Source organism: Pipistrellus kuhlii, unplaced genomic scaffold (genome assembly GCF_014108245.1).
Source record: "Pipistrellus kuhlii isolate mPipKuh1 unplaced genomic scaffold, mPipKuh1.p scaffold_m20_p_10, whole genome shotgun sequence".
Taxonomy (NCBI): domain Eukaryota; kingdom Metazoa; phylum Chordata; class Mammalia; order Chiroptera; family Vespertilionidae; genus Pipistrellus; species Pipistrellus kuhlii.
Window position 1 is genome coordinate 56,222,857 of NW_023425405.1, and position 21,854 is coordinate 56,244,710.

Sequence of the window (21,854 nt, forward strand, 5' to 3'; positions counted from 1 at the left end):
ATGATTGCTCAAGCCTACCGTTGCTGTTTCTTCCCTCCCTCATTTGGAAAAGGATTTAAGATATTCATACAAGTGACACCATAATCAATAAAATTAAAAAAAAATTTATACAAGCCCCTACTATGTGTCAGGCACACAGGAGTTTCTGAACTTTTCTTTCTGTTTGGAATGCCTTTTTCATGTTTCCATTGTTCGGACAAAACCTGTTGTTCTAACAGGGTCTAGATCACGTTTTCTCTCTTCCTCGAGAACTCTTCAGTCCTGGCAACTATGGTCTCTTATCTTTGGAGCTCTCTCTGTACTCAGGCCCTGAATCGTGTCTTTTCCTATGTAACTATGTTTTGTTCCAGCTTACCCAGCCTCTCTCACTCAACTGTAAGCCCTTTGGGGAGGAGGACTTAGTATATGAATTTTAATGTTGTTGATACGTCCTAGGGTCCAAAGGACATAGCGAGCCTCAATAACAGAAATTGCATGTTAGAGAGTCAGGCCCCTCTGCAAGGGAGAGAGAGAGAGAGAGAGAGAGAGAGAGAGAGAGAGAGAGAGAGAGAGAGAGAGAGAGAGAGAATATCATTGATTGGCTGCTCCTGCACACCCCCTACTGAGGATTAAGCCTGAAACCCAGACATGTGCCTTGACTGGGAATCAAACTCTGACTTACTGGTTTGTAGGTCAAGGCTCAACCACTGAGCCACACTGACGGGGGGATAAAGTGGTTCTAGACATGAACTCTAACCAGACCTGACAATGAACTCTGAGTTTCTCAGGCATGCTCACCGGAGCATGAACAGTTTAAATGACAAAGTCAGCTAGGAGGAAGACAGTAGATAAATGTGAAAAGCAAAAGAGTAGCATTTTACATGTGTCCTCCCCAGAAACCAAAGGACTCTTACAACACAGCGCCCGGTGAATGCTGGCCATCTGCTGAGACCCGGGTGGGTGTCGCACAGATAAGCTTTGCTGTGCCCACTTTATGTTACCGTGCAGTGTGCTGGGCCTGTGCAGTTCCTCTTTCAGCATGAGCAACAATGGCCAGAAGCTAGAACCTCACCCTGAGACACTTCCTTCTCCAATAAAGAGGTCCAGTGACCTAGTCCAAGGAAGTGAGAAATGGGTGCCACAGTCAGGGTTCTCCTTTGGCGGTCACGGTGTAGAAATCTGGGAGTTTTATTGGGCATCGATTGGTTTGATTCCCAGTCAGGGCACATGCCTGGGTTGCAGGCTCAATCCCCAGTGTGGGGTGTGCAGGAGGCATCAGTCAGTGATCTTCTCTCATCATTGATGTTTCTCTCTCTCTCTCCCTCACCCTCTCAGAAATCAAGAAAAAAAATATGTATATATATTAAGAGATAAACTAAAATCCAATGTGCAGAAGAAGGAAGTAGGCTCCCAGCATAGTCTTCTCTTGGCCCATTTCACAATATTCTCTCCTGTGCTCTATCTTTTGGGAATTTACTTGCTTGCCTCTCTTATTTTATGCTCTCCCTCTTTATTTTATGCTCATTTCCCTCCTTTTAATCTCCTCTTTCTCCATCTCCAAAGTTATTAAAAATTGTTTTTCAATTAACAAAATTTTTTTAATAAGTTTCAATGCCCACAGTGGGGCATTTAAGTGAGAAAAGGATTGGGTTTGCACACTGGGCACCAGCCCAGGGCTTCTTCCGGAGTGGTGGCTCTGGCGGGTCCCTGTGCTTGGAACTCATCTGTCTTGGCCCAGTATTTCTGCAGTCACGTGAGGAAATACCTTCTCACGTGTGCCTGGAGCTGCTGCACAGGAAGGTGGTCAGTCATTGCCACGCTCTCTACAGTCACTGTAACCTGCAACCAATTCCTGGAATCATCCAGGCACGGTCCCCCACACAGTGTGAAGTCAGCCTTAGGTTTCCGTTTTTTCTCTTTCCCTGCATCCACCACTAAGTGGCAGGCACCGGCCAGAGGAGACAGCTCTGCATAAGCCGCACGGCTGCACTGGGGAGCTCAGTGTTAAAGACAAGACGAAATCCGACATGTGACCTTCCATGAGTGTTCTGGTTTCTGTCCCACCAACCTCCCTGTGTGTGAAACCTCCTCCTCTTCCGGAGGCTGGGAGGGTGGAGAAGGGCAAGAGCAGTTGCTTGCTATTTTGTCCAGGCTTAATGCCCCCTGGCAGCCTCAGGCTCTGGGAGGGCCAAGGAGCCACCATCTTCCTTACACACCACCCACTGCTTTGAACATTTACTGAAAAATTACTTCCATGGAAGTAATTGCTAGGTAAATATATTTAAAAATATATTGGTTTATACATTGTCATGTTTATTTTTTTAAAATATATTTTTATTTATTTCAGATAGGAAGGGGAGAGAGAGGGAGAAAGACGAGAGAAACGTCAATGATGAGAGAGAATCATTGATCAGCTGCCTTCTGCAAGCCCCACACTGGAGATAGAGCTGACAACCCGGGCATATGCCCTGATGGGGAATTAAACCATGACCTTCTGGTTCATAGATCAACGCTCAACCACTGAGCTACGCTGGCAGGGCAGTTGTCTTATTTAATTGTTGCAAACCTGTGCTATGGAGATGTTTTTATGATGTTCATTTTAGGGATGAGAAAACCAACACTCAAAAATATCTAGTATGTTGGCCAAAATCACAGGGTTATTACATGTCAGAGCGAAGACTGGAATGAGGCCTGAAAGCTATCATGTTTTTTAACCAATACCCTACACCGTCCTCTCTGGGATTCACTACTTGGTAACTAACCCAAGAAGAGGACTGGTCAGCACTGGTGGGACTGAGAAAAAACCCGCTGGGTGTGTGTTCAATATAGGTGTGGCTCCTTCCATTCAGCTCAGCTTCAGCAAGCTGCCACAGCCAGGCCTGGGACAGGCTCTGTGGCTCAATGTGACGCTGAGTGAGAAAGATTCTTTGCCCTCTAGAAATTCAAACCATGGGAGAGAAATAACTGACTTTCAAGTGCAGTACTGAACACAGCCTAACGAATCAGCATTTGATTTTTTTTATCACCTGCATTCAATCACTGAGTCTCTCATTTATTCGTCCAACGTCCAAAAAGTGTTTTCTCCGGCCCAATGGTACCAGCTGAAAGGCAGTCCCCGAAACCTAGGCTTTCATGAATGTTCTAGTTTCTGTACCATCACCATCCCTGTGTGTGAAACAGCCTTCCACCAGGTACAGATAAGCGATCCAGTACTTCAAATAGCAAACCTCGCTTCCACGTGTTTTTTCCAATTAAAAAAAAAATCAGTCAACAAATTATTTGTATTACATTTAATAGACATTAAGTTAGGGTTCTTTTCATAGAATGGGTAATAAATTCAAATTTAATCCAAGATGGTAACACTGGATCCACCTGACACATTGTATTAAAATCCAAGCATTCTGCCATATCACTTTTCAAATCTTTTTTTTAATTTTTTTTACAAGTGTCTAAAAATAGTTGTTCCCAGCTCCAAAAAAGATATCTGAAAATCCAAGTCCACAAAATGTAGCGTATGCGGGATTATTAATTTGCATGCAAAAGAAATTCCCTTTACAAAATAATGCATTGTCCCTTAAAAAGGGCATCATAGCGAATGCCAGTTAGTAACTTCCTTAATGAATAAACCTGTGTGAGAGGGAGGGTCCACAGGCCCGTGAAGTCCCTGGAAGTACAACGGAGATCATCAAATCAGAACCATGTGGCTTGGATTACAAGACTGCGACTTAGGTACCACTTTTTGGGATAAACCAACTAGACTGTTTCCCAGGAGGTTCAAGGATTTGCGCGCAGAATGTGGGGGTGGGGTGTGGGGAATGGGGGAGTGGGTGGAGGGGAGGGACAACCCTCATCCGCCCGGATTTTCCCAGCCCTTAAGATTCCCTTTACTCATGCATTCCGAGGCTATGAAAAAACCCACCCCACGTTTTCGATTAAAAATTTTTTTTATTAGCAAATAAAGTTCTTGCTTTCTTTTAAGCTGCAAGGTGACAGCCCGTGACCCTAAGCATGCCGCTGTATCTGTAAGTCGGGCTGCACCGTCCATCGCAGGAGCGAACCCGCGGGCTGTACTCCACGTCCTGCCAAGTTGCGAGGCCCCACGCCGTGGAGTGGAAGCCGCGGCGTGAACGTGGGAGGGGGCTCGGCTTCTATCCACTCGCTTCTCAGCGGCCGCAGAGCCCCCCACAGCGCCCCCGCGTGGCCGTCCCAAGAGCCTCCCCCCCCGGGGCCAGCCAGCCCACGCCGCGCCTCCTGGCCACGCGGGGAGCTCCGCGGGGCTCCACGCGCAGCCTGGATCCGCTCAAAACTCGGACCCGCGGCCCCTGCCCAGGGCGGGCGCCGCCTTCCCGCCACTCCCAGCGGGACGGAGCGCCGCGCCCGGAAGGCGGTGCGTGCGCTCGCCCCGGCCGACTTCCGCGCGGGTCCCGAGCCGGACCGGGGTCGCCCGGCGGCCACGGGGTTGGCTCCCGCCCCCGCGCCGAAGTCTGCGCGTGCGCGCTGGGCGGCCGGGAGCGCGCGCCCAGAGGGGCGGAGCGGAGGGGGCGGAGCCACTCGCCGGGTGTCCCCGCCCCCGCCCCCGGCGTTCCGCGGTCGCCGTGGCAACCGGAGCGGAGGCAACGGCGGCGGCGGGCGGGCGCGCAAGTCCGGCGCCTCCTCCCGGCCGCTGGCAGCGCTAGGCAGGCGGCCGCCGCCCGGCCTCGCCGCGCTCTCCCCGCCTCCCGGCCCGCCCTCCGCCGGCAGCGAGCGGCGCCCCGGCCCCGCCGTCTGGGCGCGCGCAGCCAGAGGGCGCGACTATGCCAAGATGGTCCTGCAGGCGCGGAACAAGCACCGGGACGCGGCCCCCAAGTCGCCCCAGCCGCCCCGCGCCGCCTCGCAGTCGCCGCTGAGGGGGGCGCCGGGCGCCGGGGAGCCCGGGCCCGAGCGCGCGTCCCCGGCCCCCGGGCGCAAGGGCGCCGCGGGCAGGAAGGGGCCCCGTGCCGAGCCCGCCGCCCCGCCGGCCTGGGGTGGCGGCCTCGGGGGGCGCCTGGCGGCCGCGCTGCGCGGGGCGCTGGGCCTGCGGCGCGCGGGGCGCGGCCGGACCTGGACCACGCTCCTGCTAGGTGAGCACCCCGCGCCGCCGCCGCCGCCGGGCGCGCAACTTTGAGCCGCGGGTCCCGTCCCCCTCCGCTCCGCTCCCGCTTCCCGCCACCCGGCCCCGCCCCCGGCCCCCGCCATGCAGCCCGCTCGGACTTTTCCTGGGACAGCCGCGTCTCCTCCTCCTCCTCCTCCTCCTCTTCCTCGTATTCCTCCTCCTTCTCCTCCTCCTTCACCCCCCCCCCCCTCCAGGCTCCGCTTTTCAGAACATGGCCCCGGGATCCACAGCGGCGGGGCCGCCGCGGACTGGCCGCTCCGCGCTCAGGGGCCCGGGCGCTGCCGATCGGCGCCCGGAGGGTGCTCTGCTTTGAGTCAGGAGTGACCCTTCCGGCCCAAAGCAAGAGCACACTCCCTGTCCTAGAAAGTTGCTAAACTTATTACATGTTAGCCTGCTTTTTCCTTCTTGGCCACCGGCACCGCTGGGGGCCCTTGGTTTGTGATTCCCCATCAGCAAGCCACTTTCCAGGGCGTTTTTGGGTGCCCCAGCCTCATTGTCTTCCTGGGACCTGGGACCTGGGACCTGGGACGGTTGGTGGGGAGGCCTCGGCCTCCCCCCCCCCCCCCCCCCGCGGCCAGGCAGCACAAAGGATGGTGTGCAAGGTGCTGAACAAAATTAAGTGGCAACGCTCGCTGGTTGTGTGGACCTCCATCAGCTTGCCTTTTGTCTCGTGACCTGCATCCCAATAAGGCCAAGTCAGAGCGGTGTAGATGGCAGGCCTGGTTTTTCTAAGCCAACCGGGAGCATTCTCTAAGGCTGCTGCTCCTAGCAGCGCCACTGACAGGGCTCTGGCTCCTGCATTGTTTAACCACTGGTGATTTATCTCTTATTAACCTCTCCAATCCGGACCTCAGTATAGGCCGAGAAATAGAACCCAGCAAAATCAACTTCCCCCGAGAGCACTCTACTCATAAAAACCCAGACACATCACTGTGTGTGGGGTGTGTGTGTGTGTGTGTGTGTGTGACTGAGATGGGCTCAGAAAGATTGTTACAGTTCCTGGGGTGCCAGACTCTCAGTACTGTTCCTTCCCCTCTTTTCAGTCGCGGGCTGGGAAAGCCGGTGTGTGTGCAGGCTAGGTGAGCTCACCTGGGGGAGGCAGCATGGTACAGCGGATGAGGCCCACTCCAGGTTCTGTGCCCGGTGGTGAAGTTTGGTTTGAGTTTCAAGTCATCTCCTTTGGGAACCTTCCCTTCTCTCTGGCAAGGGATTGCCCCCTCCCTGCTTCCCGGGAATGCCCGGGGGAGCGGAACTGAAGGGTGGGTACTGTACGGGGTGTCCCCAGACACGTATACACACGTCCGCAGCTGCTAGCTCAGTTTTGAACGTGGAATATATTTTTTTTATAATAAACACTGGCTTTAAGGTGATTCCACGTGTGTGTATACGTTTTTGGGGACACCCTGTCTGTGGAAAGGCACTTTGTGTCTAAAGCATTTCACACGTTTTATGAAGGCGTGTGGGTACTACCCGGCTTCTAGTGGCAGAATGAAGTCGTGAACATTCGCAGTGTAAACGTTCACCGCTTTATAATGAACCAGGGGATGGTGGAGCTAATTCAAGGAGGTGCAGTAACCAGTCAGAAACAAAGCCCATTGCCGTTTTGTTTGGTGCCTGTTTTCTTGTAATTGCATTTTCTTGGGATCTTGTCATGTTGGGTGGCTTGTGTTTGGGTTTAGCGGCGCCCACACCTACATACAGTGCTGTGTTACTGTCACACTGGGCCGCTTTGTCTGACTCACCCCTGTGGCCATCGGAAGGAGGCTCAGTGAGGAGCTGTCTCATGTTCTTGGGTTTTCGTTGGCCACTGACTAGACGTAGGTCTAGAGACTTCTGTCCTGGCTGAGCAGCTACAAAAGGCCACAGGACACAGTGAGAGGTGGTTCTGGAGAACCATACGACCTGGGATGTTCGTTTCTTTCTCTGGCCTTCTGCTCTCGATCTTGCAGAGAGGAGCAGTACACAGACATTGGAAACCGCCTCATTCCCTCTCTTCTTCCCCTTGCAGAGTGAGGGAGAGTTGGGCTGACCCAGTACAGTCTTTACATGGGACTTTGATGTGACAGAAATGGCTTCATTTATGTTTGGGAAGAAATTTTAAAACCTGAGTTTCCTTGATAAAACTACAAATTTTTAAGAGTCAGAAGCTGCCTCCATGGTCCCCTAAGGCAGTTTCTCTCATCTCTTTGATAAGTGCTGAGTGCTCCCTGCCAAGGGGACCCTCCCCACAGTCGGGCAGTGTTAGACATCGTTTAAAAAGCCATTGTAGTAAACGCATGCGTTTCGCATTTGGGGACATGACTTAGGATCTGTGGAACACTGACAGTTGTAAAGAAGGCTTCTTGAAATGTTTCTTGGACGTCTCAACCCAGTAGCTTCCTGTATCCATCAGGGAGGCCGTGCTGTAGACAGGAAAACCATGGCAGTGCTCCTCAGACTGCTCAGACCACAACCCGCAGTGAGCAATAATTTATGTTGAAGTCAGTCCTCACACATCCTCAAAGTGCACCCCGCTGCATGTAGCACGTGCTTCTCTGTCTATTTCTGTATGTCCGGGCGGGAACATCGAACACAGGGCTGTTTTCAGAAGTCTGGGCAGGCATGAGGAGTCCACAGAGGGTCCTGAAGCCCCAGCACTGTGCACAGTGGGAAGGTGCTGCCACCTCAGGGTCTGCAGGGGGGGGGGGGGGGGCGCTGTCAGCAGCTGTACCCCAGGAGAGCTGTGCCGGGGGACAGGCCCCCCCGAGAAGAGTGGCTCCAGACGCTCCTCCAGCGCTGTGATCTGCTGGTGCTTCTCTCTGCTCACCACCTGAAGCCCTTCCCAGGGGCCCAGCTGGAGGGTGGGTAGAGTCAGCCTCCGGGGCTGGGAACAGGCAGAGGAGAGGAGAACTCGCATTTGGAGAAGCACACACGGGCACATACTCAGCAGGGTCATGTAAGAACACTTAGCCCACATGTGGAGGACATGCTGATTTCCTGTCTGCCCTTTTTAAAAATGCTGTTTATGAGCCATTAGGCTGTTTCCTGACCTACTGCTCTGACCCGCAGTTTGCAAACACTGCCTTAGAAGATGCGTTCTGTCTCTACCTGTTTCAGACGAGGTAGGCGCCTGAGCGCAGCGGTTAGCTTCTCTGAGTCTGTCTGTCCCCGTGAAGATGGAGATCTGGACTGCACCAGTGTCCTCAGCCTTGGCTGTCCCCAGGGAGCTTGGCCAGTGCAGTCAGAATGGGCCGGGGTGGAGCGGGGAGCATCAGCGGTTTAGAGCCTGAGGCCCCATTGCTCACTGGGAGCAGCTGCCTGCCGTCCCTGCGCTGCCTTCCCACGGGGAGTCCCCTGGAACTAATGGGGACACAGTCCAGGTGCAGAAGTTTCTCCCAGTCTCAATGGTTTTCCCGACATGGCTCTGAGTTGCCATTTATTACCTGATTTGGCTTATCTGTATTAGGGTTTGAAGAAGAGTGACAAAATTCTCACCTGAGAGGCTCTGAGTTTCTAGAATCAGGGAACAGTGCTTTCCTTTGTGGAAGTGAAGAATGTAAAACAGAGCTGGTCTGTGGTGAAAGACCAAAATGTCAGGTGCCATTTACTAAGCAAACATCATAAAAACTGCAACCTATCTGGCCAGCGTGGCCCAGTGGTTGAGCATCAATTTCTGGTCAGGGCACAGGCCCGGGTAGCGAGCTCGATCCCCAGTGTAGGGTGTGCAGGAGGCGGCTGATCACTGATTCTCTCTCATCATTGATGTTTCTCTCCCTTCCTCTTTGAAATCAATAAAAAATTTTAAGAACTAACCTGAGTGTGGAAAAGGTAGCCGGTGGTAAACTGCTGTTCCCCCCCCTTTGTGTGTCCTCCCTCTTTCCCCGGGGAAAGGAAGAGAAGGTGCGAGGTGCACAGAGGAGGAGGGCGTGGGTGTAGCGGGCAGCATGCGCCGCGGTGGGCAGCGTTAGCGTATTGGAGAGGAGAGGGTGGCGGGCACATGAGATGGGCACAAACAGGTCTCGTTGAGGGAGCTGGGCTTTATTCCTAGCGTGCTGGAAGCCACCGGGTCCGAGGGGACAGGTCAGAAAGAAAAGGTCAAGCATTCTGTCTTCTCTTGGGCGTGTTCCCCTGGAGGCATTTGAGCCATCCAGTAGAAATGTCAAGCAGGCCCTGGCTGGTTTGGGTGGGTGGATGGAGTGTCAGCCTGTGGACTGAAGGTTCCTGGGTTCGATTCCGGTGAAGGGCACATACCTGGGTTGCGGGCTTGATCACCAGTAGGGGACGTGCAGGAGACAACCAATCAATGATTTTCTCTCTTCATTGATGTTTCTATCTCCCTATCTCCCTTTCTTCCTCCTTGAAATCAATAAAAATATATTTAAAAAATTTAAAAAAAATGTCAAGCCGGTGATGGGACCTCAGAGCAGAGGTGTGAGTGGAAACAGGCATAGGGGCCATCGGCAATGGGTGGTATTGAGCGCATGGAGCTGTCACAGCATCTTTCCTGACACGGCTACTGTGTGCCAGGCATGGGTCTGAGATGAACTCACTTGCCTGAGACTCACTTCACTGCTCACTCACTCACTCGCTGTGACTGACCTACCCAGGTGGGGGGTCTGAGGCCCACAGATGTTAGGTAACACACCCACGATCACCCCTAGAATGTGGGAGGGCAGCGATTGAACCCAGGTGACGGGCACCAGGCTTCGTGCTCTAACCACTAGGCTGTGTTTCACCCTTTGCAGGCAAGTATGCCGAGGGAAGAGAGGAAGCCCAACACTTGGTGCTCGATAGCGTTACCCTTCTTGCTTCTCCCTTCCTCAGGGAGAGAGGGACTCCACACCGAGAGCGGAATAAGAAGTGGGAAGAGTGTATCAGGGGCGGCGTGGGCCCAGGAGAGCTGAGGACTGAGGCTCAGGAGCACGGCTGGCCTGGTGGGCTTGCTTTCAAAGGCAGAGGCATGGCTGAGCCTGGAGCTGAGGTGCATTCGTAAGGAGGTGTCGGACCGATACATTTCCCTGGAGAGCCAGGGAATAGGGTGGGAATTCAGGATTAAAAGAGGTGTTTTTTTTTGTTTTTTTTTCAATGTTTAAAGCCATTTTTTTCTCTCTAAAATAGACTTCTGATTAACTCTAAAGAATGTTCATATTCATTTAAACATATTTTAGAGGTACAATTAGGACTCTGAACCTGACATTCATGACTGCTCAAATAAATAACAAATGTGATGAGTTTAGGGTAAATATGAGGATATATTACCAATTTGTGATTGATTTGTGGTCATACTATGGCATCAGTAGTACAAGCAAATACAATTTTATTGTATACATATGCATATTTGGATGTTGCTAAAATTTGAACGGTAGCCATTTTTATAAGTTTTACACACTGAACTGTTTGGCTGTATTAATTTCTCTTAAAGTTTATGTAAATGTGCCCTAGCCAGTTTGGCGCACTGGTTAGAGCATCAGCCTGCGGACTGAAAAGTCCTGGTCAAGGCGGTCAAGGCAGCACACGTATCTCGGTTGCAGGCTTTCTCTCTTAACCTCTCTCTTCCACTCTCTCTAAAAGCCAATGGAAAATATCCTTGGGTGAGGATTAAAAAAAAAGAACTTTATGTAAATGAGATACATTATCATAGGGACCACAGCCTGTGTGTCGCTGTTTTCTTTGTTACCATTCTAATGATTACCAGTCATCAGAGTTAGTGAAAATTACATCTATTTCTAGGAAAAGACCATTATGTGGATGTTTAATTCTATAAAAGGCGGTCTCATTTCATAGGAAAGATCAATTCTGCATGGATGACCTTTCGTAAACTCAAGAATCATTGAATAGGAATAAATGTAAAAAGTAGAAGAAATAATTTTCAGAGCACATAGATCTATTATACAACTATTGGAATGGTTTTTTTTTCTTTGTTATACTGTATTTTCTCAGCATTTTCACTGTGTGTGTGGTTTTTTTTTTTGAATGCATGTAAATTAATAGTTCACATATCTTCATGTTTGTCTGTCATGTGTCTTCTTGTTCAATTCTCTTGCCAAAGTAACCGATTGTCAGGTGTGTTTTTTAGCCCTGTCCCTGCACAAAATCCGTGTTCAGGTGGCATTTTGTCATTTTAATTTCTAGCAGCAAATGTTACCAGAGCAGCGTAGTCACCAGAATGGAGCACAGGGCTCCAGGGTGACTCACTGTTCTGAGCGAGGATGCAGGGGTTCGTCAGCAGCACCTGCTGATCTGAAGCACAGGTGGAAGTCAGTTGACTAATTACGTTTGAACACTTGCCATCGTGACAATTTTTCTAGCGTGAGAAGAGTGTCATACTTGAGAAGAGCGAGGCTTTACTCATGTTCTTACAGCAGCTCCGGCTTGCCTACACGTTCCTGCCCTGCACGTTCCTGCCCTGCACGTTCCTGCTGTTGATGTCCTGGCCCTTATCACGGCTTCTTGTGAAACCTCGGGATTTGTCCCCGCATTTTAATTCTGATCATGAGGTACTTATGTAACTGGCACAGTGCTGCTGTTTTCCACTATGATGGTTAACATTTTTAAAGACCTCTTTCTCACTCCTTTTTCATCTGTGATCTCCATGGAGATTTCGTAAAGGTTACCTCCTGCGGTTCCCCGGGAGGAGGGGTGCAGGCCAGGTGTGCCCTGCATCAGCAGAGAGCTCGCTGGTGAGGCGGGGCTGAAGTCCAGGCTCAGCACATCTGTCAGGTGTGGGTGGCAGAGCTGCGGTCTGAGGACCGTCACCCCTACATGAATGGGAAGATGACCGCACACGCTCCCCACCTGACAACTCTTTTGCTGGCTGCCGCTCACATAAATACTGAAAGAATGGGAAAATTCACTTAGTCTTTGTTTACTTGCCTAAGTACATTCTCTCAGGTGGTGACGCACTGCCTATGCTCCCTAAGCCTTTGCCCTGATGTGTCAGTTACTTCTAAGGACTTCACTCCTGTCGTCAGGGCATCCTCTGGCTACTGGACTCAGGCACTCCCGGCCTGGGCACTCCAGGCCCCTTCGGTTGGGGAGCCTGCCGACCCCCCTCCTGGTGCTCATGGCTCTCTGAGAGCTGGATACTGTGTGCAGAGTGGGCAAAGGTAGGTTCACAGTGATAAATAAGTAATACAATAAGTAATACACAATGCTACTATTTTGCGTATGCTCATCTGTAAACCTACTTTTGCCCACGGCTGCATATAGTGAGTGGGACGCAATAGATAGTCTCTCATTATTGCCATTGCCACTTCGTTCCGTACCATCCCCGTTAGGGATGGAAATTCTTTTGTCACGTTGGACAGTTTTTACAGCTGTCTTCTTTTCTGCCCACTCGCCGTAGGCCCCACCTAAGTTGTAATCATATCGTGAGAGCTCCCCCAGCCCCACTGTGATAAACCTGCCCTGACAAGGTCATTGCTGACCTGCCTCTCAGGTTCTGCCCCGCTCACGGACTGTGCCACTTCCCTGAGCGCCCATTGTGTGCTCGTTATTTATGCACCTAAACCTCATCTCAGGGGTCGGCTCTCCAAGGGCACACAGACTGGCTAGTATTTCTTTAACGGTCTTCTCGGTTCCTGGGAAAAGGGGTTGTGCAACTAGTAGTCATTTAGATATCTGCTGACTCTAAAACCACACGAATCCTGGTGCTGGAGCGGGCGGGGCTGAGCGGGTGGTGTGGTGACTGCCTCCTCTCCCAGCCCGGCCTAAAGAATGTCTTCACTTGACAGTTTACTGCACAGAAACTGGGCTTTGTTTCCTTCTAGACACGGTAGCCCAGAAGTATTTATTTCATTGCATTCTCTGGTTTTATAATGCACTTTTCCTTCTGTAATGCGCAGGCTTTGGGCAGTTTCAAATGCTTAAATGTTGCCTTTAGGTTCTTACTGAATTGAGTGCGTGCTATAATTTCTCGTACACGGTGATGGCCAGTTAACATTCTAACCCAGTGCTATGCCAGGCGCCATGCCAGGAGATGGAGAGAGTGAGGTGAATTCACCAGGAGCTCAGCCTCTCGGCATTGCTTCCAGCAGGGGACCTGCGGGGTGCCCAGCTCCCAGGGCTGCGGAGGCACCGCTGGGCCGAGGGCGGCTTCCCCAGATGCTGGTTAGTGTGGAAGGACGGAGGAGGCGTCTCAGGCGCGAGCAGAGGCACTTGGCATTTTAGGGGGTTGTTGCCCAGCGCCCAGCCTGAGGACTGTGTGGCATGGGTTAAGTGGAAATCAGCTAGTCGAGGGGCTCCGGTGTGAGCCATGGGAGTCCTGGGGCTTTTCTACCGTGTTTCCCCGAAAATAAGACATCCTCCGAAAATAAGACTTACTTACAGTTTTCTTCTGAGTGAAATATAAGGCATCACCCCGAAAATAAGGCCCCCTAGGCTAAACATGAGAGATTTGGTCCACTGATTCTGAAAGAAATGGAGTCACAAGAAATTCACCAGGAAATTCAGGAATTGGATTGTTATGATGATGTTCCAGAAGATGATGACATGATTGTCACTGAATAAAAGAGTAAATTCTTGATATTGTAGGATTCACAGTTTGTCTGGTTTGTGTTGACAACTATCGTACTACCGTACCGTATACAGGTAATGCATTTCCTTTATTTTCATTTAACAATAAATGTGTACCATATTTTTCTTTATGGAAAAATAAGACAACCCTTGAAAATAAGACCTAGGACATCTTTGGGAGCAAAAATTAATATAAGATACTGTCTTATTTTCGGGGAAACAGGGTAACAAGGGGTGAGGTGCCAGGCCTGTACACGTGGGACTGGACTGTGTTCTCCGTGAGTTGACCTGGGGCAGGATGCTCTTTACTGGTGACTCAGCTTCTGGAAAGAAACATTTATTTATTGTTGACATGACAGATGTCCCCCATTTCCCCCCCTCGCCCCCCATTTTATCCACCTCCACTCAGCCCTCCCCCTCTCCCTCTGAATGGATGCTTGAGAACAATCAGAAGTTGTTAGTCACAGAAGAAGGGTTTGTGTGTAGAATTGTCCATGCTGGCTTGAAAACCTCGCCTAATAGATTGAAGGGGCGCCCTTACCCTCTTTTTGTCATTTTGTCACTTGAGGGTTAGGGATGCTAAAATTCTTTAGAATATTTTAAGCATGGATTAACCTCAATAAGGTTATTTTTATAATTTTTAAAATGCACAAGTCTTTTGGACTTAGAATGCATTTCTCCATATTTTGGGCTGAGAATGTATTTCTCCAAATAGACATTGTCACTAGGTGAGGCCATCCTGTGCCCACAAACGAGGAAGGAGGCAGGGCTGTCCGCTGTCCGGCTGGGAGTGAAAAGGCCTGGGCCCCAGTGCTTGCCCCTCACCCTCTGTGTGCCTGGGAGAATGCCTTTGGGGCCGTTGTCCTTACTCTCCAGCTGCTGTAAGAACCCAAGGAGAGCCGGGAAGGTGCTGGGTCTTTTAAAGCACATGCTCATTACAGAGTCACGTGTCAGGGAGAAGGAATGTCCCGGTGGGAAATGTGTTGGTCAGGAAGGCATGTCGATGTGTGTGCAGGAGGCAGCTCATCAGTGATTCTCTCTCATCATTGACCCTTCTATCTCCCTCTCCCTCTCTCAAATCAGTAAAATGTGTTTTTTAAAATGCAGATTGCAGGGCTCTATTTCCTGGTCATTTGGTAGGGGCGGGGTGGGGTGCTTGGAGAGGACCCAGGAGGGGAGGTGAGAGGTAGGGAGCTCGGTGGGCAGAGCCCTTGAGGATGGTCAGAACGAAGGGAAGAACCCCGGCCGCTTTCTTTCTGGGTTCCTGCCCTCCTTACTGCTGCTGATGTTGCCCAGGCAGTGGGCGGGGCAGGGCATTGGTCTGCCTGTATGGAGCCAGCAGAGGGCAAGAACAAAGGCCTGGCTGGCCTTGGGGACTGCGGCTGGAAGGAGGGGCATCAGGGGAACAGGAGCTGCTTTAGGACCACAGGAGCCCCATCTGGTGGAGCACAGGCCTGCTCCCTGCTCCTGGTACCCCAGCTCCATTCCTTGGTACCCCAGCTTGGGCTGCCAAGCACAGGAAGCAGGGGGCTTATTTGCACCAACTCAATGGTGACTATTTTTGAAAGAAAAACAAAACAAAAAAACAGAAACAGCTATTACTCACACGTGTGTGTCTGTCCATGAATCAAAGTATATTCAACTTGGGGTCCTTATGTGGGTATGGTTTAGGGTGATTTCATTCCCCCCTTAGTGATACTAAGTTGTACGCATTAGCTCAGCAAACATTTGCGTCTGGCTGTGTGCTCAGCTGAGTGCTCTAGGAAAGTTCAGTAATATTCTATTTCGTTTAAACAAGATCCTGATAAGAGAAGAGGCTGCTCAAGTCCCATAGGACTGAGAATTGATCTAATGTGACATGTATTCTGATTCAACATTATTTTGATCAGAAAGAGGAAAGAGGGTCCAATTTCGTTTCAGAGTGGGGGTGATTTATGTGCTTTCAGCAAAACTTAGAGCCTTTCCCATTTCTCAGCCATAAGATTGCAATATTGAATTAGACCACGAAGCAAACCTCTTTCCTTGAGCACCTTCTTGTTACTGAATAGGTTTATGTTCTGATTTAAAAAACAAAACAAAAACAACTTGCTATACTTACCTCAATACCTTGGAATGACAAGATATAGCACATGTATTAAAATGGATTATCAATTTTGTGATACTTCCAAAAAGAGTATAAACTGCTTTGATAATCACTAGAATAAATTTAGAGAAAATCAATTTTAATCTCTTTTGTAGGCAAGAAGGCAAGAAAGGTTCTTTAGGGGGCCTTCAGAAGTTTTTATCGCTTTATGTGTTGATGCTTAAATTACATGCTCACAAGGCCGTATCTACTTGTGCTTTCATTTTGAAATGACATACATATATCGATAATTTATTTCAATTTAATAAATGAAAGCATAGCTCTACATTTTTATATAAAAACCAGTGGTCCGGTGCACAAATTCATGAACATTGAAAGGAAATTAATTAGAAGAAATATTTTAATATCGCTATTCGCCCTTTCTCTGTAATAGCAGTGTCAACCAAATTTTCAATCAACAATGACAGATGGAAACACATGCATGTGATTGGCTTCAGGAGAGCTTTATATGTGTCACACATGTGTGAGACAACTTAGTCTTTTATATATATGGAGTAAACTTGCTTAATTAGACCTGCTTTCTGATGTAGCTAAACATTTTTCAGCCCAGTGAAGCACCCCAACTTTTCTTTCAGTTAATTGTCAGCAACACAGCAGTAAACATCAACACAAAGCAGATTATTATTGTAGATCAGGCAGGGAGAACAAAGGGTAAAATATTTAACTGCAGCAGTGTTTGACTGCATTCTGTGCAGTGAGAAAACCTGGTTGCCCCTAACTGACCCCGCTGTTGGCCTGGTAAACCCCAACTGCCCCACCTGTCAGCCTAGTCGCCCCCAACTGCGCCCCCCCCCCCCCCCCCCCCCGTGCCAGCCTTGTCGCCCCTTATGTTCCCCCGCCAGTCTGGTTGCCCCACACAGCCTGCTGTTCAGTCGTTTGGTTGTCCCTCATTAACCCCCCTGCCGGCCTGGTTGTCCCATGCAGCCTGATGGTTCAGTTGTTTGGTCATCCCTCACTATCCCGCCTGCCGGCCTGGTGGTCCCACACAACCTGCTTTTTCATAGGCAGCCATCTTAAGAGGGTTAATTTGCATATTACATCTTTATTATATAGGATATCTTCTATAAAACATACTGCCTAAATCTACAGATGAACTGCAACTTTCCCCCTTTTATCTTTAATATAAAAAAAGATAGGGAAGAATAAGATACTTGAGAATAAGGAGGCCTTGGCCTTTGTCTTCCCCACACCCTAGTCCCCTCAGTATGGCTCTGAGGTCACAGTCCCTGCCTGCAACTTCCCTTTCTCTGTTTACTTGCTTTGTTTCCTTGGGCAAGATACTCAAGTTTTCTGGGCCTCAATTTTTCATCTGTAAACTGGGGCAATATCTGTACCTACCACATAGGGTAGGTGTGAGGATTTATTGAGGTAGCTCAAGTAAAGCACTAAAAGTTTCTGGCCTGTAATAAGAATTCACATATTAGCTGCTTTATCATGTTTTTTACTACATGAAAATGAACAAAGGAGTTCAAAATGTTGAGCACATTATTAATGGACCCAGAGATTATGAAAGAGTGCCATTCAGATGCCAAGAACTCCCAAGAATTGTTTACTCTAGTGCTGTAGGAATTGAATGAAAGGAATTACAGAAGGCACCAACGGCCACTTTGTACCTTACACTCTTCTCCTGAGAAAGTAGAGGGATGATCCTGGAGGAATCCTGTCCATCACTCGGGAATTGTGGAGGTCAAGGCCTGCTTAAAGGTATTGCGTGAAATGCATTGCTGTTAGTAAAACACAGGATGCACTCTTTTAGAGAATCGTTTAGTATTCTACAGGTTTATTATTGTCAAATGGGAAGAAGAAACTAACATTATAAAATAGGAGAAGCATTATTATTTTCAAATAATATTGTTTAAAATGGAGAATTGAAGATGACAAACCAAACTATGAATTAATAGTTTAGTAAAAAAGCCATAAATACATGTATTACAAAATAGATACACTTGAAAAATAAATACTTTAACAATATCTAGTTTATATAATGAAAACATGATTTTGTGGATAGAAAAAAACACATTAAATTCCCAGGAAAGCTTAATAAGAAATATGAATTGACTGTATTAAATGTGTATTAACTCCACTGATAGGATTTTTGTCGAGGGCACTTGAAAAGCAAGATGAATAATGCAGAGTATATATCATGTATATAGATGTGAACCTATGGAATTATACTGTAAACATGTGGATTCTTCCAAAAATTAATGTATAAATGAAATCCCAATTATATTCCCAAAGGGATTATCAAAGTATGACAAGTCTTCAGTGTGATAAAGGTGGCTTTTACGTTCTATGAGGGAAGAATGATTTATTCAGAACATTATGGTTATTGAGACCATTGAGAAAGTAAAGCCCAGATTTTATTATGGTGGGGTGAAGATTTGAAATGAAAAGGAAGCGAATGGTGTTTGTCAATAAGAAAAAAAAATCACAATTTCCAAAGGTCAAAGTATCATATACAAACAAATGTCAGATGACAAACCTAGTTCAATATTTGCAGGTTCATTGATCTAGAGAGTAACCCTTTATCTTTTATAACCATTGATATCTCCTAGGCAAAGTGTATTATTTTAAAGAACATAAACACTTCTTTAAGAATCAGGCAAAGATCTGAGCTATTTTCATTGTTCGGTTCCTTAGTAATTATTTAATCAGAAGCCTGTAGTAAGGTGAACATTGAGATATAAGAGAATTGAGTGGTATTTTCTAGATTCATCTTAATATGTTCTTTGTACTTGGACAGAAGCAAACTATTGATTCTGTTAAATAACAATTCAAATGAGTAAATTGTAAAGATCGAAATCGGCTTTATTGACTGATTCATGCATCGGGCAGCCTCCCATCTGGCTGGTAGAAAGGAGCCCGCTGGGCTGTGGGAAGGAAAGGTTTTAAAGGCGAGAGGGATGTGGGCGGTGGGTTATTAGCCAGGAACGCATTGCTTCAGCCAGGGTTCCCTCCTGAGGGGACGGAAGGGCCTTCCTGCAGCTGGTGATTCCAGGTTGACTGGTCACAGGTCATGCTCCTGCACAGGCTGCGGCTGCAGTTACCTTTGGCATGAAGTCGTGGTTTGCTGCTGTGGGGCTTAGCTCCACTGTGGTCTGTTGGTTAACAATTCTCATGCACTGATTTGATTATTAGCGTGTGTTCTCCCTCTTACCTTTTCTTTATTCCTTTTCCCTCTCTACCTCTTCTTTATTTCCTTTTAAGTTTGTTTAAAAATAGTAAAATTTATCAAAAATTCAGGTATTACAGCAATATACAATATATATATATATGTAAAAGTTACAGTTCCCTGTTTTTATCCACCCCAGCCCCTTTCGGAAGTGAGCGTCTTTCTTCATCCCAGGTCACCACTCAGCACTGGCTGTGCTCTGATCCCGGCTCTGTTAGTGGCGATTTCCCTAAGAGGCTAGCTACCATTACAGGTTTTGGCAAATAACAGGCCTTCATATGTTTTGTTGAAAGAGCCAGTGAAAATTGTAGACATAGCCTTAATTTGCTTAATTCCTTTGCAATTCAACCAACTGGTATTTTAAGCTGAGTCTTGGGGCTTCTTTTGAAGAGACAGTATTCTTCTCACAGCCCCTAACATATGCATCCCTAACTGTGCAGTGCATGTCTGTGAGGGTCTGCTAGGTTGGAAACATTTCTTTATGTCAACATAATAATCTATTTTTTTCCCCTTCCAGCTGCCTTTGCCGCCGTGCTGCACTGGTAAGACCGCTTTCCTCCTGTGGCCCTGTCTGTGCAGGTGGTTATGACTTAGCTTCGCTGTCAGGGCATCATTTCAGTCTGATCGGGGGAATATACATGATCACATGCAACACAGGCGTCTGAAAAAGTAGTTTAATTGATAAATCAGGTCAGAGTAATAGAATTTTTTAATAAAGAGATGCATTATTGAAGAGGTTATATTTGAGACTCTATTTCACTTAACATTAGTATAGTGTTCATGTTGCGAAGAAGATTAATTTTTTTAATCTCCTGGATAGAGAGAAATATGAATTCATTAATCAGACATTTCTGGAATGGTAATTTGATGACATTTATAGTTTACAAATTTTATTGTGCTTGGCTTAAAGTATTTCCTGATTCATTTTACATTTAAAATGTAACTGGAATGTGCTTTCTTGCAGAGAGAAATTTTAGTACAGATGTAAGACATACTGAGCAGGAAAACAAATATGGGCACCAGTGTATTTGCGTGTTGTTACAAAATTATCTGCAAATTATTAGATAACTTTATTTCTGTGTTTAGTGTTTCTTTGAGAGATTGCTTCATGTGAGTTTCAGCATGGCTGCTCTGTTGCTCTTTCGTTTTTGCAGGAGCCACATTACACACCTCTTTGAAAATGATCGGCACTTCTCTCACCTCTCAACGTTGGAAAGGGAGATGGCTTTTCGCACTGAAATGGTTAGTTTTCATGTGGCATTTGATTGGAGTATTTTAGAAATCTCAACATGTTAAGCCTTTTCTTATGGAGATTTTCAACGATGTTCCAAAGTAGGAAGAGTGGGCACCTTCCATCTCTCACCTCCCAGTTTCAGCACCTCGGACACAGCCCTTTTTCTTCCCACCCACACCTCACTCCTCTCTCCTCAAAGGACAGGCAGCCTTGTATCATTTCATCTGGAAGCACTTTCATATGGATCTTTTGGGAAGGAGGTTTATCACTCTTGGAAACAATGAACAGCAATTTTTAATAACGTTGAGTGTCAATCCTGTTAAAAAAATCTTTTTTTTTTATAGTTAGTGTGTTGGTATGTTTGAGTCAGGATCCAAATATTACATTTAGTTGATGTATCTCTTATTTCTCTCTTAAGCCTTTCAATCTACAGGTTCCTCTTCCATTCTTGTTTTGTTTTCCTTACTATTTATGTTTTGAAGAATCCTGACCTTTTGTCCTGTAGAATTACCTTCAGTAATTCACGTATTTAATATGTTCCACTGTCCCAGATGTCCTGGAAATTGACAGATAAGAGTCTCGATAGCCAGATGTTTGAGTTTTGGGGGGAGGGACGGGGGTACTTCAAAAGTGGGGCTGTGCACTGACTGTACCATGTGAAGAGGCATCGTCACTGGTCGTGTTTCTGTGATGCTGAGATTGATCAATGGCTTTAGGTATTGTCATAGCTGGCCCTCACCCTAGATCAATTATTTCATTAGGATTTCCAGGTGATGGCTATCTATTCTATTTCCTTTTCTGCATTACTGACTGTACCTCTTCTATAAAGGTCTTTCCCATAATACTTATTTGGTTTCTCTGGGGTGTACCTCATACAGATAAGATGGGGTCCTTCTTGATTCTTTCTAGATACCACTTTTCGGAAAAATTAGTTGGTTCTCCTGCATCTTCTCATTATGATCTGATGGCATTTAACAGGGTGTATAAACTTACCTTCTGTAGGTGCTGGGGCCTTGCAGCTGGCTCTCTGTCCCCTAGACATGATTCCCTGCTGCCCTATATAGCGTCCTTACTTTCCGGTTCTGTAGACATTTTATCTCCTGACCTGGAGGTGTCCGGTTTTTTAAGAAGCCCTGAATCCTTTCAGTGGCAGATGGTATTTAGAGACCACAGTTTTGGGGCTAGATATGCTCATTGCTGCTATTTTATGTTAGATTGGCCTTTTAAGTAAAATAGAATTAGGAAACAGTCCTTTTAAGAGAAAATAAGTTGTGAATTTATGTTCATATTTTTAAATTAAAATTTAGGATTTCATGGTTTTTACTTATTTTATATTAAATTTCTATCTTTTCTGTTAGCCTGAGAATCTTGGTTTGAAATTACTTACTTTTGAAGAATAACAGTGCCAATGGTATTGTTAAAAATGTGATTAAAATATGATATCTGAAAACAAGTTAAGACTTCCTTTCATTTCAATATGACTTAAGGGCACATAGTAGGGATGTGCAGTAAAATTACTATATCTTAAAGTTATTGGAAAACATCTCCCAAATTAATAGTTAATTTCTTTCCTTAAAACTTTTTTGACATATAGGTATTTACATTTAATTTTATGATTAAATAAGATATTTACATGATTTCAAAATCAAACTTACAGAACAAGAATTCAAATAGGCTGTTAGGAGAGACATTTTTGGTTAGC

General features: G+C 47.2%; 1 protein-coding gene across 3 annotated transcripts in view; it reads left to right on the forward strand.

Moving 5' to 3' along the window:
* Positions 1-4,624: 4,624 nt before the first annotated feature.
* DPY19L1 (dpy-19 like C-mannosyltransferase 1) overlaps positions 4,625-21,854 on the forward strand; it is a 56,746-nt gene continuing 39,516 nt past the window's right edge. The window contains exons 1-4 of one of the 3 annotated variants that reach the window (XM_036429882.2): positions 4,627-4,823; positions 4,854-5,078; positions 19,436-19,460; positions 20,073-20,160. In XM_036429882.2, coding sequence (XP_036285775.1) covers positions 4,781-4,823; positions 4,854-5,078; positions 19,436-19,460; positions 20,073-20,160 — 381 coding nt within the window. In that variant the 5' untranslated portion in view covers positions 4,627-4,780. Of the gene's footprint in view, positions 5,079-19,435; positions 19,461-20,072; positions 20,161-21,854 lie in introns of all 3 variants that reach the window. The other 2 variants (XM_036429883.2, XM_036429881.2) reach the window with 2 other exon arrangements.